Below are 17,863 nucleotides of genomic sequence, written 5' to 3'. Positions count from 1 at the left end.
AAATTGACTGTTGCTAGTCTGCTTTCTCAATCGCTCTCTGACCACGGGTAAGTGAATCGGAATTACAAGCAAAATCAAGAAAATTCAATAGTTCAGTTGCGCTAAAATGAACATCTTGAATCGTCTTTGATTTCAGAACAGATGTAGCAAGGTTAAGCCACTAAAGTCAGTAGCCTAGTGCTACCCATGCTAACATGAACGTGAAGCTTTCCCTCAAACTTAACGTATCTAAGTAGCTTGCAGTTGTCACCCTACCACTCCAATTTAAAACTGACGTTTACAAATATGCAACAATGGTCAGAAAAGTACTTGTGTTTTTTAATTTATATTTACCATTCAATATTGCAATCGCTGCGGTCAGTCCCATTGAAGAACACAGCAGCGTGGCTTGGAACTATACAGGCTTACATGAACCACGTGACCACCCTGCCGGCGAGATCAGAGAGTGTCGCAACTCTTCTCTCTCTATGGCTCTGGCAGCATCTTTAGACAGATGAGGAAGCCGGAGCCATTGGGTCATAGGCCACGCCCACTGGATACAAACGCAGCGCGGGAGTCAGATGAGGTCAGGAACATATGGCCGTCCCGTTGCTAGAACACGGCAGCGCCAAACATTTCACTGCTTCCTCAACTTGGGCCAATGAAGAGCTGGACTTGCTCAACGTCTGAAAATCAAGTCTGGATCAGTACCAACTCTCCTCGGCTCAGCTACAAACCTCGAAAAAGTAAGTTAACTAACGCCATATCATTGTGTTGCTTTACTGTATATGGTTACCTTGTTAGCATTATAATGCACTTTAGCATTAGCGCTACAGCTAACAGCCAAGTTATTGTCGCTAATGTTAAGGTAGATAGCATCAGTTATGTGTGTAAATACCATGGACCTATTATAGAGAAAGGACAGTGGACTAATACATGGCTGCCCATTCATAACTATAAATACACGCACTGTAAGTCGAGTGTGCATCTCAGCAAGCATGGGGCATCACACGAGAATGGGCACAATTCAACAAAGGGGGCACTGATCTCTACTGCTTGGATACCAAGGGAATGCAATGTTTTACAATGTCTGCTCACCATACAACAAACAAATACAACTGTATTTTACCGGCCACTGGACTGCAGTAGTTCTAGCGTTTTACTGATGAGGAGATTGACCTGTTCAACTCATCCTAAATACATATGGTGTGTTAGATTTCAGCTTATTTCTAAACTGTTCGGACAGACTCTGCGTTGTGTATTTTCAGTCGTAGTAGTAATTCTTGAAGTCGAAATCAAAGCAACTTGACAGGTTGGATCAGAGGGTTGAATAGATGGTTTATTCCAGGATGTAATACAGCGAGATACAGACTTAGGTTGAATAATCTATAGTGGACCCATTGAGGAGCCGTTTGATGACTTGTTCCTTGGCTGTCAAACCCTCTTCTCGTCGAACCAAAGGGTTGGGGCGAGTATTATACAAAAAGGGGATACATGAATAACACGTGAACAGACGCACTCTCAGGCTCAGCCTTGATAAGGTATCTGGCCCTGGCTATGTCCCGGAGGACCAGGTCGGTTCAACCTTTTTGAAACATAACAATGGCAGAATGTTGGGGATAACACCTTGTATCAATATGAGAGGCCCTGGCCTGTTCCTAGACTAGAAATGTGAACCATAGAGAGACACTAAAATACACCAACATTCTACATTCCTCCCTCTTGATCATACTAAACATAGTTTAAAGATCACCCGCAAAATGAGAATTCAGTGTATTTTCTGGTGACCCATTAATAATTAACTAAATCAATGAAAGAAAGCATAAAAGGCAATAGACAAGTAAATTCAAATCATACACAAGTAAACCAGGTGTAGGCCACTATAATAAAGAAAATAACAAACTCATTAGGTTACTCATGATTAAACCAAAACATAAAAAAATTAAAGAATCAAGAAAGTCGACTGTCCAGACACCTCCCTCTGCTTGGCACAACAACATCACAGACAATACTGCATGACTCAGTTGGTTTTGAGTAGCAGTTGCAACAGAGTTCTTTTCAAGTTCTTGGCCACCGCAGGTGTGATGGGGGATGAGGATGAAAGTTCGTAGTAGGGCGTCAGGACAAACACAGACACAGTTCAGTTCAAGGACTCATCCCAAGGACACAACAAGTGTCCGTGTCTCCTGGATCTCCCAGGTACGATGAAACATGAAACAAAGAAAAAGTGCAGTATCAGTCATGGGGGAGGCATTGTCACAGCCTCAAACAGTACAAAAAATAAATCGCTTGATTCGAAAATGGTTATATCAGTTATCAGTAATCAGTCATCATAGTTCTCAATAAACCTTGTGTGAATGAATGAATGAGTGAACCTTTGTTCAAAAATAAAACAAAACAAATAAAATGTTCTAGAGCTGAGCAGTTGTGTCAAGAAGGAACCAACATGAATTCTCACTTAAATAGGCGATAAAGGTGACAAAAGTCCTAGCATCTTTCGAAGACTAACCTCTCGTGAAAATAAAGGAATGAAAATAACAAACACTCAAACACTCCCTACTCTTCACCCCGTATCAGTCATTTTGCGTGCCAAATCTAACGAGTGTCATTCCAAGTCGGTGTATTGTTGGTTTCCGACATTGAATCGCATATGCGGCTGAGTTCTTCAGCACTCTGCGCTTGTAATTTCTTCCATCGTTCCCTCATTTTGTTTGAGCGGTCCCGGTGCATCTTTCGAGGGGCCTTACATTCTCTATGCCTGTCGGACTGAATGAATCGTTCTCTATCCCTGTTGGACTGGGGGAATCTTTCTCGGTCCTGGCTATTTCCTTCTTCTCATCTGTGGTCTTCATGTGTGGTTGTATGTTGTCATCAAATCCTCCATTGAGTGACTCATTCTTAGTCACTGCTCCAGACCTCTCCGCGGGGGTTGTTGTACCTGGGGGTTCGGATGTAGACATTGTTGTGGAAGAAAGGAATGTGGTGGGACAGGGGTGAATTGGGAAATTGTTTGGGGTCTGGGTCGCATCATAATTAGCATAGTCAGGTGGGGCAGATGGATTTCCCTTCCGTGGCACGTGGGGGGTACTGCAGATGACCGGGTACTCGCCTATAAAGCTGTTGATGTCTGAAAGAACACTGTGTCCCGACTCCTGTAAACCACCAGGGAAGATGTATTCCCCATCTGGGCCACACGATGGCAGTGTGGGGTACATGCGACCATAGACTCCCAAAGCTCCTCCTCCGTTGCCTTGGTCACCCCCCCTTGGGGGCCCTGAGTCGAGGGGGCGGGCCGCTATCACTCCTTGTCTGACTAGCGTCTGGTGTAGGTCTCTCTCCCGAGTCAATTCATCCTTTAACAAACGAATTTCATCGGCAAGCAGTTTGACTTGCTCTCTTGTCTTTCCCAGAGCATCTTCATAGTGAACAGTTGTCTTTTCCAATTCATCTCTCTTTTTGTTGCTGACATGCTTGATAAAGTAGCGCTTACACTGAGACAATAGTAACAACCCAACTGGTTCACTTCGTATAGTCTTCTTGACCCAGTCTTTGAAAACCATCCAGATCGATTCCTTTGGCCAGCGTTTAGTTTGGGGGTCCATCGTTATCTCATATGTTATGCGAAGTTTATCTTCGGTTCCTTGCAAATCATGTCTGTCGTTGAAGAATCTAGACAGAGTCTCGCTAATTGAATAAATATCAATCTCTCTAACCTCCACTTCAAAAGAATCTTGTTCTTTTCGTTCGGATTTGATTGCTATCTTTTTCCTCCTCCTCTTCCTTCTTCTGCCTTTACCTTTCGGCATTTTTTCTATCTTTTCTATCTGTAAAGTAACTAAAACTTGCGACCAATCGCTGCTTAGAAAGAAACAAATAGACGCCTCCCACGGAGCTCGGTATGCCAACAACAGATGATGGCACATTTTCCTTCTTCGATTAAAAACAATATATGTGATTCCTCGGCGGGGATCAAACAAACAATATCTGATTCCTCGGTGGGGATCAAAACAACATAGCACAAACAAAAACTCTAGCGATTCATGTAACCTCACCAGTAATTCAATACAAATACAGTTTCACTCCTTGTCCAACAAGTCGTAAAACAAAAGCCCTGAGCAAACCAGACGTCTTAAGTTATATTCAGGACACGTATCAACATTGACAAACTAGCAAAGATGAACAAATCACTTGAATGACATGCTTACAATATTCTAGGACTCAATCCCAGCTCAAAGGCCTTATTCAACAAACAATATTCTAGGACTCAATCCAGACCAAAGGCCTTATTCAACAAACAATCAATATTCTAGGACTCAATCCCAGACCAAAGGCCTTATTCAACAAACAATCAATATTCTAGGACTCAATCCCAGACCAAGGCCTTATTCAACAAACACATTTAATAGTTTCATATGGCGTATATTCAGTGATTATTAAGCAACATAGCACAAACTCTTAATCACTAATACAGGTCCTCACTCGTCAAGCTCTTAATGACACAACTTCATTCCTCAGCAAATGTAGTGCAGCCTAATAGTAAAACAAATAATAATAATCACAGTTATGTGTGGTAGATTATTTTAAGATTACTTTCTTGTTCTTTTCTCTTGGTCGAGAGAGTGTGGAATGAGATTCAGTCACCGTTGATTCCCACGTGGTGCATAGAGATGCGCTGGTTCAGCCGCGTTGTGGATGCGGGTCCTCAGCAGGGCAGGCGTTGATCAGAGTCTTCCCAGGCAGGGCGCGCGCTCTTCTCGGTCACAGGGCAATCTTCAGAGGCAATCGTCTTCTCACTCCTCTCTCTTCAAGACGGTGTCACGGCACCAAATGTTAGATTTCAGCTTATTTCTAAACTGTTCGGACAGACTCTGCGTTGTGTATTTTCAGTCGTAGTAGTAATTCTTGAAGTCGAAATCAAAGCAACTTGACAGGTTGGATCAGAGGGTTGAATAGATGGTTTATTCCAGGATGTAATACAGCGAGATACAGACTTAGGTTGAATAATCTATAGTGGACCCATTGAGGAGCCGTTTGATGACTTGTTCCTTGGCTGTCGAACCCTCTTCTCGTCGAACCAAAGGGTTGGAGCGAGTATTATACAAAAAGGGGATACATGAATAACACCTGAACAGACGCACTCTCAGGCTCAGCCTTGATAAGGTATCTGGCCCTGGCTATGTCCCGGAGGACCAGGTCGGTTCAACCTTTTTGAAACATAACAATGGCAGAATGTTGGGGATACACCTTGTATCAATATGAGAGGCCCTGGCCTGTTCCTAGACTAGAAATGTGAACCATAGAGAGATACTAAATACACCAACATTCTACAGGTGCGTTCCTGGGAACCGTGTTTTCGCACCCTTCTACCCTCTTGTACTCCCAGTTATATCTGGCTATTTACGGCATAGAAGTGTACCTGGAACGCACTATTATAGGCATGTTTTCCCCTTCACACCTGATTCAAATCAAATGGTTATTAGCCGATTTCTGCAGAGCTTGATGTCATGGTATTGAGATGATGAGATGAACTATAAAATATGTAAACAAATCAAGGATGCAGGGCTGGCGCTCGGCATAGGCGAGCTAGGCGATCGCCTAGGGCATGGTTTCTCAACGGGGGCGTTGGCACAACCTAGGGGGGCGCTGGGAACGTGATTCCATTTTTGGGGGGAGATTTAAAAAATTATTTTTAGCCTATTTTCATTTATTGTTTTCTAACCCCTCTACCGTCTCAGCTACTTTTTACTGTCTATGCGCAGTGGAACAGTGATAGTACAGCGCGGTTCGGTCCTGCACACGCCCGGACTCCCGTTACATCAGCTATAGTAACGCGATAACATAACCCAAGTTTGCGGGGTGAACAGGTCAATAACCAACACAATCAAACATGGCCGATAGCAGAAAAAAATACACATTTGTTTCATAGCCCGTTTCCTTCTTCCTCTTTTTCAGTTCCAGCTGCTCTGAGCGTAGTCTCCATAAAAAGGCTGTGCATTTCAAATACAAAATATATAGGCCTTATTAGGCCTTTGCTTGCAATCTGTTTTCGTGGAGTCCGCGTTGCCCCGGGCCGTGGTGGCCGTGGTTCCCGGGCCATTCATTCATTTGTTCACGGGGCATGGCGGGAGTCGCGGGAGACGTGGGACGTGGTCGCAGTGCCCAAGGTCACGGTGCCCAGGCCGCAGGGTGCCGCGGCCGGGGCACGACGGGAGAGTGGCGGTCGGGAGTCGCTGGGAGTGGCCGCACCGCGGTCACGGTGAAATGAATGTTCAAACATCCAACATTTCTTCCTCAACACTTCATTCTTGGTCTCTCTCTTTCTCTCTCTCTCTCTCTCTCTCTCTCTCTCTCTCTCTCTCTCTCTCTGTTGAATTGCATGTCATGAAGATTCATTAATATTTTTATATTTTTTGCACCAAAACCGACTCAGAGGGCATTCACTGCTATTAGTGACCAACGCAAAATCAATGAAAAACGATGCATTGATAACTTTAAGCAATATAACACGAGTGTGAGTGGGTTGTTAGTTTATTTTTATTTTTATTTTTTTCACACACACACACACACACACACACACACACACACACACACACACACACACACACACACACACACACACACACACACACACACACACACACACACACACACACACACACACACACACACACACACACACACACAACCAGATAAGATAAATGTATAAACCCCACAAGATGGAAATTCAGTTGTTCCAGCAGATCAAGAGTCAAAAGAGCAAAAGAAAGATTAAGTGAGGAATACAAAATATGAAATGCTAAATAGATTAAAGAATTAAGTAAGGAATAATCACAGAGAGGCCGGGCAATAAACAGTTTGATATGCCCGGCTCGTGGGCGGCTTATTTTAATTTAAAAAAAAAAAATGTTTAGGTCAGGGGGCCGTTTGCTCAAAAAAGGTTGAGAACCACTGGTCTAAACCATGCTGACATCAGATGTGACCAATGGGGAGGATGTACATGACGAAGTGCAGGAGATCTAGCACAGAACCCTGGGGAACACCATGTGAGAGGGGTGAGCTGGGGGACCTGAAATTACCTATGGAGACATAGGTAATCCTAGCATAAACCTGTGAGATATGACGTAAACCAGGTGAGCGGAGTGCCAGTGATACCCAAAAGTGTTTCCAGCCGGGTGAGCAGTGTGATGTGACAGATCGTGTCCAAGGCAGCTGTGAGGTCCAGCAGCAGGAGAACGCTGACATGGCCTGAGTCAGCAGCAATGAGAAGGGTGTTTATGGATATGTCCAGTGCCTTCTCAGTGCTGTGCTGACACGCACGCACGCACGCACGCACGCACGCACGCACGCACGCACGCACACACACACACACACACACACACACACACACACACACACACACACACACACACACACACACACACACACACCACACACACACACACACACACACACACACACACACACACACACACACACACAACCAGATAATATAAATGTATAAACCCCACAAGAGGGAAATTCAGTTGTTCCAGCAGTTCAAGAGTCAAAAGAGCAAAAGAAAGATAAAGTGAGGAATAGACCTTTTGACAGCCAACGTCATCAAATAGTTGCGTGCGCATGCCGGCAACAGAAGTGGTGTTGTTTCCCAGTCGTTCTGACTCACACACGAGGTAGCAACTGACTAGCAAGAGTTTAAAAGTGGATCAAAAAAGTTTCCAGCATCAAAATGTCTGGTTGTTGCGTATATGGTTGTCAGAATCGATATTCCACCGGCGGACTAAAGTTGTATAGGATTCCGACAGCATCACAACCATTTAAGAGCAACCGGCGGCGTCTGTGGCTGCAGGCGATTAAACGTGTTGACTGGAATGAGGACATAATACAAAATTCTGATTTCACCACATAAAACTCAGAGTCTTTGTCATGGTATTTGACGTTCTGTACATGACCACAGACAACGTATTCATAAGCATCATCCAGTGACTTATAGGCTCGTAATTTCTGTGGTGTACAAGCTCGGTTTCTCTATTAAATACGTAAGGGATAATGTATAGAACGCCGGTCATTATCGAGAAATAAGCCCCGACAGGGCGAACAGGACACCGACGCGCAGCGGAGGTGTCCTGTTCGCCATGAAGGGGCTTATAAAAATAATTCACCGCCGGAAGTTGTGAAGTGCCCATGCAAGTGAACGGAACGTTGAAAAGACTCGTGTAATAAGTATATTTATACCACGGTCTGCGGGAATACTCGATTCTGATTGGATGCAGGGTGTGCATTAACTCCTGATATACGGACACCTGGACAAGTAGTTCCGTCAAATTGTCTGTTTACCGTTCTCAATTAATGCGCTAGCTGGCGTATCGGCTCTAAAATAGTAGTAACCATAGCAACGGGAAACAAAACAAAGCTCAGCGGACTATAATACCTCCCGCTACCTCCCGTTCTAAAGTCGTAGCTATGGCCCGTCCTAATTACTGGAGGAGTGAACACGTTTCCGTTGCATGAGAACCCAACGGGCGTGTAATGGTGGTTCCGGGTATTAGTCAGACCCTCAGGCGTAACCAGGCAAACAAATGTATGTTTTGTGGAAAACTTTATATTCGGATTGTAAAACGCATGAAAATATAAATTAATGGTCTTAATTTGGTCACCGTTGGTAAGTGACCGTGGTATAAGCGGGATAATGCCCTTCGAGGTGTCCATTATCAGGAATTAATGGACCTCCGCGAAGCGGAGGCAACCTCCGCTTCGCGTCGGACGGTTCACGCCTCCACGTCGTCAATTAATTCCTGATAATGGACACCTCGTCGGGCATTATCCCTTACATATATCTGGCCACTGTATATTCGGCCACTTGCTGACGTCTTCAACCCACTCATTAATAGTACACGGATCTGGAAGTCGGACACCATTGTCAAAGTCAACTTGTTGAAGTAAAATTCGCGATCTTGTGTTGATAATTCCCTCGCATAGCTTGACAAGCTGTTTATCTCTGCCATACTTCTGTTGCCGGACTGCGCGCGCATGCGTTCTACGTCATCATTGTGTACAAACAGTAAAAGGGTCTATACAAAATATGAAATGCTAAATAGATTAAAGAATTAAGTAAGGAATAATCACCGAGAGGCCGGGCAATAAACAGTTTGATATGCCCGGCTCGTGGACGGCTTATTTTAATTTTTTTTATTTATTTTTTTTAGGTCAGGGGGGCGTTTGCTCAAAAAAGGTTGAGAACCACTGGTCTAAACTAGCCTGGCTCCGCCCGCCTAAGTACTTCCGCTCAATTTGAATTTCCCTTCAGTACTAGGTCTGGACTAGCCTGGCTCCGCCCGCCTAAGTACTTCCGCTCAATTTGAATTTCCCTTCAATACTAGGTCTGGACCTGCTGTATGTAATTTGGTTTTCTGGGGCCGCCACAGCGGCGCCCAATCAGCGAACAGAGGGCGTGTCTGAGAAAAATGACAATGGCGTGTTGTCAACGATTAGACCAGGCCCCCAGGATAGGCGCATACTTCCGCAATCCACCAGTGCTCAGAGGCCAAGCCTGGTATTGCAGCTGTTTAAGCTGGCTGTGGACGGGGGTCCGTCATTTCATGTGGCCCAGAAGTAGATATCGCCGTCCACTCCAATACAAGTGGGGAACAGGATTGTGTCTCCGCAAAAAATGTCTGGATATCAATCAAAGGCTCATAATTATATTTCTACCCTGTTCTAAAATTGTTTTAGTTTTTTCTTTTAAAACGCCTCCTCAAGCGTTTTATTAGCAGTTTATGTTGGGTGGGCAGCTGAAAGGAGTCGTACTGAAACAAACGGCTCCTTGCTATGGACCTATTTTGAAGTGCACGGCTTCCGAATTAAAATTAAATTCCGAATTAACTTCCATTAACTCCATTTACTTCCAAAGTCTGAGATTTGTCCTTTTACTTAACATGAATGGCGTTGAACACGGATATATAACACACATATCATTTAAATAGCTGTAACAGGCACGGACATATTGATTACCTGAATGATTATGGGAGACCTACGTAATTTTCATAATATTGTTAATTGTCTGATATTAACATTTCAGTTGCGTTGGTAGGTATTTCATTTTCATTTGCTTGTTTAGCTATGTATGACAGGGTTATGGTTAGCTATGTATGACAGTTGACAATGTTGGTGTATTACAATTCATTATTTGGGTAGGCTACTCCAACTTCGTTGCTGGTCGATATGTAAACATTTACTTTTATCTAAATTATTGATTGCATTTTTCGTAAATAGTTAGTTGGAAGGAATCTGTTTCTTAAGCAATAACATTGAACTGAATTTTTTAGGCCTACATACGTTTACTATGTTACTATGGTATTATATGGAGCAATCTTACATATTTATGAAGTTTCCAGATCAATAAAGTTCTATCTCTTTTTATTTGAACTGCCTGTATGTCCTCTTGATTATAATATTACAGTGTGTACCTTGGTTATCAGCTATCATAGAATGGTGTCCAAATGGCTGCATGTGTAAGAAATAGGATTTGAACCAAGTGTTACAATAAAAAAAAGCTAGATATAGAGTGGGTGACTTTATCAGTATACTCAATCGAGATGGCCACAATAATAACCGCTCTTAGATGGGTTGTAGATACTAAGTTTTACAACAGATAATTCAATACGTGAAGATTTGGTGATAGAGGTAAAGCATCTTCTTTTAAATATTATAAGCCTTGGTTTAGTTATTCAGTTCTGTTGGATTCCAGCCCACCATGGAATATATGGCAATGAAATTGATGATAAATTAGCTAAAAGATACTAACCTAATTAGAAGAATTTAACCTTAAGTATATATATTTTTTATTTTTTATTTCTTTTATTAGTTTGTTTTATTTTGTTTATTTTGTTTCGTTAGTTTGGTTTTTTCTTTGAATTTATTTTTATGATTTAAAGTATCATTTGCCAACGTCCTTGTCACAAACTCCTGTGTAGCAGTCCAGTAGGTGGCGGTATATGGGGAAAAACTATGACACAAATTTGTGATCCCCACGCCCAATTACCAGCCTGCTGCATAAAGCCAGCAAGTCAGTTGCTTGAGGAGAACAGACCCGGCAACACCTTTGTCCCACAGTGCGAGTTGTTAAATAGCCTTTTCTTTCTGTAATCTTTGATCTAGGCCTGGGGATGGCTGGCGGTCCTACTTTTCCGTTTAGTTCTTAGTTTATGATTTGGTTTGGTCAGGCAGGGAGGGGGGCCAGCCTCGACGTCCCTATAGGGGGTGGCCTGGTCCCCCCTCCATTTTGCTGAGTTTGTCCGGCATCCCCAGGTCCCCTTTGGTTTGCAGTCTTCTTTATTTGTTAAAGTATTCATACTGCATTTCAGCTATGGTTTCATTTGGTTAATAAAACCCGTTAAAACATCTTATTTCATGGTGTCCTTCCTTTATGTTGGGGTCTCCAATTCGAGCCACTGGGTATCTTATTCAGTTATGTGGAGGCCGTAACAATATTAAACAAACACTTGACAACTTGTTGGGTATGTTATAAAATGGGGCATGTGTTTATCTTGTCATATTTCTACTCTCCCAGGTACACCTGTTTTGGCACTGACTGCCTCCGCTGACATCAAGTCAAGAAGCAGAGTCATCAGACTACTCCATATGGACAATGCTGTTCAAATCATCGCTAGTCCCAACAAGACAAACATCCGTCTTGGCTTGTGCAAGGTGCCCACTCATCACATGAACTGCCTAGACTGGATAGTGCAACATGCCAAAGACGAGGGCTCAGCAATGCTACCGATATTAATTTACTGCCAAAGCCTTAAATCAGTGGGGAGAGTTTTCGCATATTTAAAGGCGGAACTGCAAGGACATGCCTGGGTGGGCTGTGATCCGGACTGTAGAAGTGAGAACCTACTGATTGGCATGTTCCACAGCAAAACCCTCCCCCAAAACAAGCAGAGAGTGTTGGCTTCTCTGAGGGGGGAAGGGAATTGCCGGATAGTTGTTTCAACAACAGCTTTGGGGATGGGGTTGCATTTTGCTAATGTTTCACACGTGGTAATGTACGGGGCTCCAGGTGACCTAGAGGCCATTTTACAACAGGCGGGCAGGGCTGGAAGGCATGGTCAGCCATCACATGCCATCCTCTACAACACCGGGCAGTACTTCAAGGTGGATGAAGAGGTAAAGAAACTGCTTGCTGTTGGAAAAACCACATGTTTCAGGAAATCTCTCCATGCACATTTTGAAGCAGAACCCAGCCATGTAGAGCCAGGCCATCTCTGTTGTACATACTGTCAGACTGTTTGCGCTTGTTCATCTGGCACATGTACAGAACCCATGCCCAATTATGAACAGATTGAAGCTGAACCAACTCATCAGAGATCTAGGCATGTGGATGCAAATGACAAGTCTTTAATTGCAGATTTGCTGAATGACTACAGAGATAGTTTGATCAATTCATCCAATCCACTGTACACCTCACATGCAGCCTGCACTGGATTCAGTCAGCAACTGGTGGATGCAGTATTGACCCACTGTCAATACATATTTGACCTGGCATACATTAGTGCTAACCTTCCTGTGTTTAGATTGGACCATGCAAAGGAGATTTTAATTATCATCAGTGATGTTTTTGGGGATATTGATGGGGATCTGCAATATGATTCAGAGAGGTATTTAACTGACCCAGATCTCTATTTCAGTAACTACTTCGACAATGTTGATGATGATGTTGAAGATACACTCACGAGCCATGTCAGTAGCTCTGAGTCTGAACAGTGAATTCTGTGATGCTTGTGATGTACAGAACACTTCAAACCCCTTTGTGTACTTGTGCAGGAACATGATTGGTGTCAGTTGTATATTGTTTTGTATGTGTTTGGTTGGTATTTGTGCAATTCTACAAAACTAAATAAAAGTGTACAAAACACATACTTGTAAGACCCTAATTAAGTTATAATAGAAACGAGACGTACTATGAAAAAGTGTTTTTTTTTTTTACTAATTCAACCAAAAAGTACTTGCATAACAATATGAACTATTTACACATTCATACAAATAGGCCTTCTATAACAGCTTCAAATGAAATAGTCTGGCAGGACAAGGCTAGGACCATTACAGACCAGGTAGGTAATTGATTAAAGAACAACAGTCCTCCAGTCTTTCAGCCTGCAACGCATCCATCGCCACACGTCATTATAGTTTAGCTTGGACAGAATGTTTGTTAAATTTAGGGAATGCAGAGAAGTGTCTTCCCGGTTGCTGGTTGAAAACCTCAGTGTTCCTTAATACCTGAAGCACCATTAAAATGTTGTTTTTTAGATCTGCATGGTGGATGCCACTGGGCCGGGATAGCTGCAGCTCTCCGTCTGTTGTATCCATCAGGGTCTTTAATAAACCAACAGACCTGCTGACCCTGTCAGCTGTTTTCTCTGCCAGGTTGGTGCCTTTATTCCTCAAAAAAGATTTCAGGAAGTTGTTGAGGTGCTCGAGGTGCAGATCAAGAGGAACATTTTTCCCTTTCCCGCCGCTACTATTCCAGAATCGGTTCCAGGTTACATCATGTTTAACCCTAAGGGGACATTGTTGCATTGATTTGTACAGTCAAGAGGAAAGTGCTGTAGGCATAATTAGTGTGCCCGTAAGCCTTGTAAATCAGTAGTGCCACCTTGTACAGCCTTATCAAGCGCTCCCCATCTCCCTCTTTCACTGCATCCAACATATCGAATAGCAGAAATCCAAAGCTAAGCCTGGCCTCAGTATGCTGTTTTTTGTGGTCAATCAGACCAGAGGAAGCCGGCTCAACAACTGGCATAGATGCCACCACAAAACTGTGGACTTTCTCTTCGTGGGTCTCTCTGGCTTTTCGATAAATGAAAACTTTCTTGCAACCTGGCTCACGACAAGGGAGCTTCTCCTTCTCAGTGCGTTGGGCTGTTGCCGCTTCAGTAACGCCAGCTGTCAGGTCAGCAATGTCTGTAGACATTAAAAACTTGTCAACGACCTCTGCCACAGAGTCATGGAGCCAGGTCCTCTTCTGTTCTGCAGAGCCTTGCTGGATGTGGTCTGGTACTAAGCCGTCTGGAGTAGCTGTGAGAAAACAAAAAAGAAATATATCTATAAAAATTGTATTCATACATTGTACCTTATGCCAAGAAAAGGTAATGTTTGATTCCTTGATTTTAATCCTTTCAACACAATGTAGCAGATACAGACCTGTGACATCATCCAAATGAAAATGTTCCATTGCTGCCACAAGGAAAAGTGCTGTCGTGTCAATCTGCACAAACTGTTTGTAAGCGTTGTACGCAGCATGTGGGCCTTTCTTCGCATTGCTGCACCAGTAAATCACATAGCAGTTATTTAAATGGCTGCATAAAACATCTGCTTGTGAGATTATATTCATAGTTCATAAATTCATGATGGTGTGTGTTTGTTAGTAGTACCAATCAGTGTTGGGCAAGTTACTTCAAAAGAGTAATGCATTATTTATTACTTGTTACTGTCATTTCAAAGTAATTAGTTACATTGCAATATTACTGTCTTTGAATTGTACGGCATTACACTACTTTTACCAAAATAACTAAAGGAAGGAAATATGGATTTGTTGTTCTCAATAGATCTTCCTGTGTTCAATGCAGCTCATTGCACAGCAGGAGGTGATGTGGTATGGCATAATGACTGAGCTAGGCTTAAGGCTAACAAAAGTACAATATAATGGTCGCAGTTATGGCTCATGGTACAATACATTTCATAATAGAAATATTGTAACTTTAGGTATTCATATAAATCAATAGAGCTAGAGCCTACTAGGGAAGATGGAAAAAAACAAAACACATTGAGCCCCCTTTTCTACTACAACCAGGTTGTAGTCTTTTCGCTCTGTTCTAGCCCTACTGTTGATATGGAGAACCAAGCTAAAAGACTACAACCAGCCTCCCTGGACTGGATTTTTTTCTCCTCTGTGAATCTCGCAGTGTTGGCGAATTTGTATAAAAACACACAAGTTAATTTCGGGTTTAAAACGTATTTCTGGGTTAGTCGGGTTAGGGTTAGCCAAGTAAAATATTACCTTTTTTTGTTGGGAGTAACGCGTTACTTTTGTAACGCGTTACTCCCAACACTGGTACCAATGACCCACTTTTCCCTTAAATCCCCAATGGAAAGCAGCCGAATTCATGGTGGCTGTGCTTTCTTGGTAACATGCACACAGTTCATAAGTCCACGCCAACTTCATGGTTGGCGAAGATACTCTTTAGGGGAAGAAATGTAGAGAGAAAAGAATTATACAATAAGATACATACACAGTAATGAATGTCAATCTGACATTAATCTGAAAACACATGGGCTGCATCCGAATACTTAGTACATACTATTTCTGTCCAGTGTCTACTACTTGACAATACTACACTTGACTGTGTAGTACGGTCTACAGCTATGCGTAGAACGCCTCCGAACTCTTCCGAACATCGCCGAAACTCCACCGGAAGTTTGGAGATGATGTATCTCCCCTCAGATGCCGGCAAAATGACCTTGATACGTTACCTGTTTTCCGTCTTGTCATCGTTGCTTTTAAATTTAAAATGTCTCTTTTTACTTAATTACTTACTTTACTATTTTACTCTTTTTAATGTCTCTTTTTTTCGCCGCTTTCTACGATGTCTTTCTGGTGGTGACGAGTCAGCCATCTTTTCTTCGTTCATTACTAGACTCCTGTTGCATTGTGGGATAGCGTAGTGTGGTCCGTGGTTCACTTTGGCGGTAGTACGCATTCGGAAACGTCTTCCGTACTACAGAATGCATACTAAGTATTCGGACGCGCTATATTTTTCGCATACTACAAAATGCATACTATATAGTATCCAAGTATGAGTATTCGGATGCAGCCATGGTTTCTGATGTTTAGTGATTGATTACCTCAAGAGATTCATGTTGGCGTTGTGTGCCATGGTCTTTGGCAGATTCTTCACTAAAGAAGATCTGATGATATATCTGTAATGCATATCAAAAACATCATGTTTGAACCACTTAGAAAACATCATTACTTCTCTATGCCTTGGAAGGCAGTGTATTGTAATCATAAAAAAATCAACATTATGTGCTTTTTGTAAATATAAATTGTGTATCAGGGTGCATGTAGTTAATGATTACAATACCGACCTCAAAGAGTTTTCGAATTGCGTGCCAGTCTTCATATTTGACACAGAGGCCTTCCAGGCGGTCCTCCTCCGTCTCCCCATCAGCAAACGCCAACTGGATATTCCGGGAATTGGCCTCTGTCAGTCTGTCACCCCCGATCAAAATCTTTTCAAGCCCATCAGGACATCTTGGCACATACCTAGAGAGGACTTACAGTTAGAATATCAATTTAAACACAATCGGTCCATTTCTCTTACATGGGTTTAGACTATTCTCAGACTTGATTTCTCCTAGCGCTTTCAGCCAATGGTCTAATTCATGTATGGGAAACTGTCCCAGGGTACACAAAGTAATGATTGATCTTGCATGATATTTACTCCTTTTGAAGGTGCTGGAGCACATCCACCAGGTCGGCAGTTTGTGTTTCGTCCTTGAATAGAAGTCCAAGTGGATACTACAAAAGTGTAATATTACAATTATGTGTCAGTGTGTGAAACACTTAAAGCATGAATAAGTGCATTACATCTGCAACTTGCACTGTGAATTTACAAATGTATTTGTTTCATTTGATATTTAAAAGGACATGAAACTTACATGAGTGGATGGCTGGGCCATTTCTTCAGAGAACTGGTGGGGGATATGTTGAACAACCACACTGGAGAGGGTCTTGAATGATTCCAAATAAGCTGTCAGGATTCGGCTCCCCAAAACAACGAATTCCTGACGCATACTGGCTTGTGTGTCTGGTCCAGGAAGTGAATTCCCGAGATCATAGTCAATCAAAGAATTTGTCGGTTTCAACTTGTCAAGGTGTAGTGAGTTGATTCTGTTGATGACACACATGTGGTGGATCCAGTGAATTGACTTGTTGGTCTGGCTGGTGGACTGATGATGCGTCTGAACGTAAAAGTCCAGGTTGTCGAATATGATGGAATATGTTTGAGGTGCAGGTGAGGTTGGAAGTGCTGAGGCAGACAATGGAGCAACACCCAAATCGGCCATGTCCAAGTCTGACAATGTACTGAATGTAAAGTCATCAGCGGCGTCCACCTCCTTGCTTGGTTGAACAGTGGTCTCTGTGGTAGTGAAGAAATAAATACAATTTATTTATTTCCAGCCCAGGGCACACATGCCCGGGCTGGCCTGGCGCCCAGAGGGCCCCCACTCTCCACGGCCTCCAGTACAAGACCGAGGCACAGACACCTCCCCAGGTAGGCCTCATAAGCCTGCTGTCTATTAAAGGTCACTGAGGGTCACACAGACACACACAGAGCACCAAACACTGCCCTGTGTATTGTATTAAGTCACTGACAGGCCCAGAGGCACAGACACCTCCCAGGTAGGCCTCATAAGCCTGCTCTCTGTTAAAGGTCACTGAGGGTCACACAGACACACACAGAGCTCCCAGCACTGCCCTGTGTATTGTATTAAGTCACAGCAAGGCCCAATGGCTCACACTCGTCCCCCTTTAGGCCCCAGAAGCCTGCCTGCTATTGGAGGTCACTGAGGGTCCCACAGACATACACAGAGCTCCCAGCACTGCCCTGTGTATTGTATTAAGTCACAGCAAGCCCCAATGGCTCACACTTCTCTCCCTTTAGGCCCCAAAAGCCTGCCTGCTATTAAAGGTCACTGAGGGTCCCACAGACACACACAGAGCTCCCAGCACTGCCCAGCACTAACACTAACCCTAACCCTAGCCCACACACACACAGAGCTCCCAGCACTGCCCAGCACTAACCCTCACCCTAACCCTAACCCA

General features: G+C 43.3%; 1 protein-coding gene and 1 long non-coding RNA gene across 3 annotated transcripts; one reads left to right on the top strand and one right to left on the bottom strand.

The window, feature by feature from the left end:
- The first annotated feature begins 506 nt into the window (after positions 1-506).
- On the top strand, positions 507-13,154 carry LOC130369651 (putative ATP-dependent DNA helicase Q1). 2 transcript variants are annotated; one of them, XM_056575148.1, is made up of 2 exons: positions 507-725; positions 11,546-13,154. In XM_056575148.1, exons 1-2 carry the CDS (start codon positions 641-643, stop codon positions 12,742-12,744), a joined length of 1,284 nt encoding a protein of 427 aa, XP_056431123.1. In that variant the 5' UTR covers positions 507-640; the 3' UTR covers positions 12,745-13,154. The 2 variants fall into 2 exon arrangements, with proteins under 2 accessions (XP_056431123.1, XP_056431124.1); XM_056575149.1 differs by lacking the exon at positions 507-725 and adding an exon at positions 10,989-11,087.
- Positions 11,972-17,790, bottom strand: LOC130369678 (uncharacterized). The gene is made up of 6 exons (XR_008892869.1): positions 16,696-17,790; positions 16,479-16,555; positions 16,123-16,300; positions 15,880-15,954; positions 14,179-15,215; positions 11,972-14,052 (listed from the first exon to the last, which is right to left on the bottom strand). It is a non-coding gene; the product is annotated as an uncharacterized LOC130369678 (long non-coding RNA).
- Positions 17,791-17,863: the final 73 nt, after the last annotated feature.

This window comes from Gadus chalcogrammus, chromosome 17 (assembly GCF_026213295.1).
Source record: "Gadus chalcogrammus isolate NIFS_2021 chromosome 17, NIFS_Gcha_1.0, whole genome shotgun sequence".
Taxonomy (NCBI): domain Eukaryota; kingdom Metazoa; phylum Chordata; class Actinopteri; order Gadiformes; family Gadidae; genus Gadus; species Gadus chalcogrammus.
This window is presented reverse-complemented; position numbering and strand designations above follow the sequence as displayed.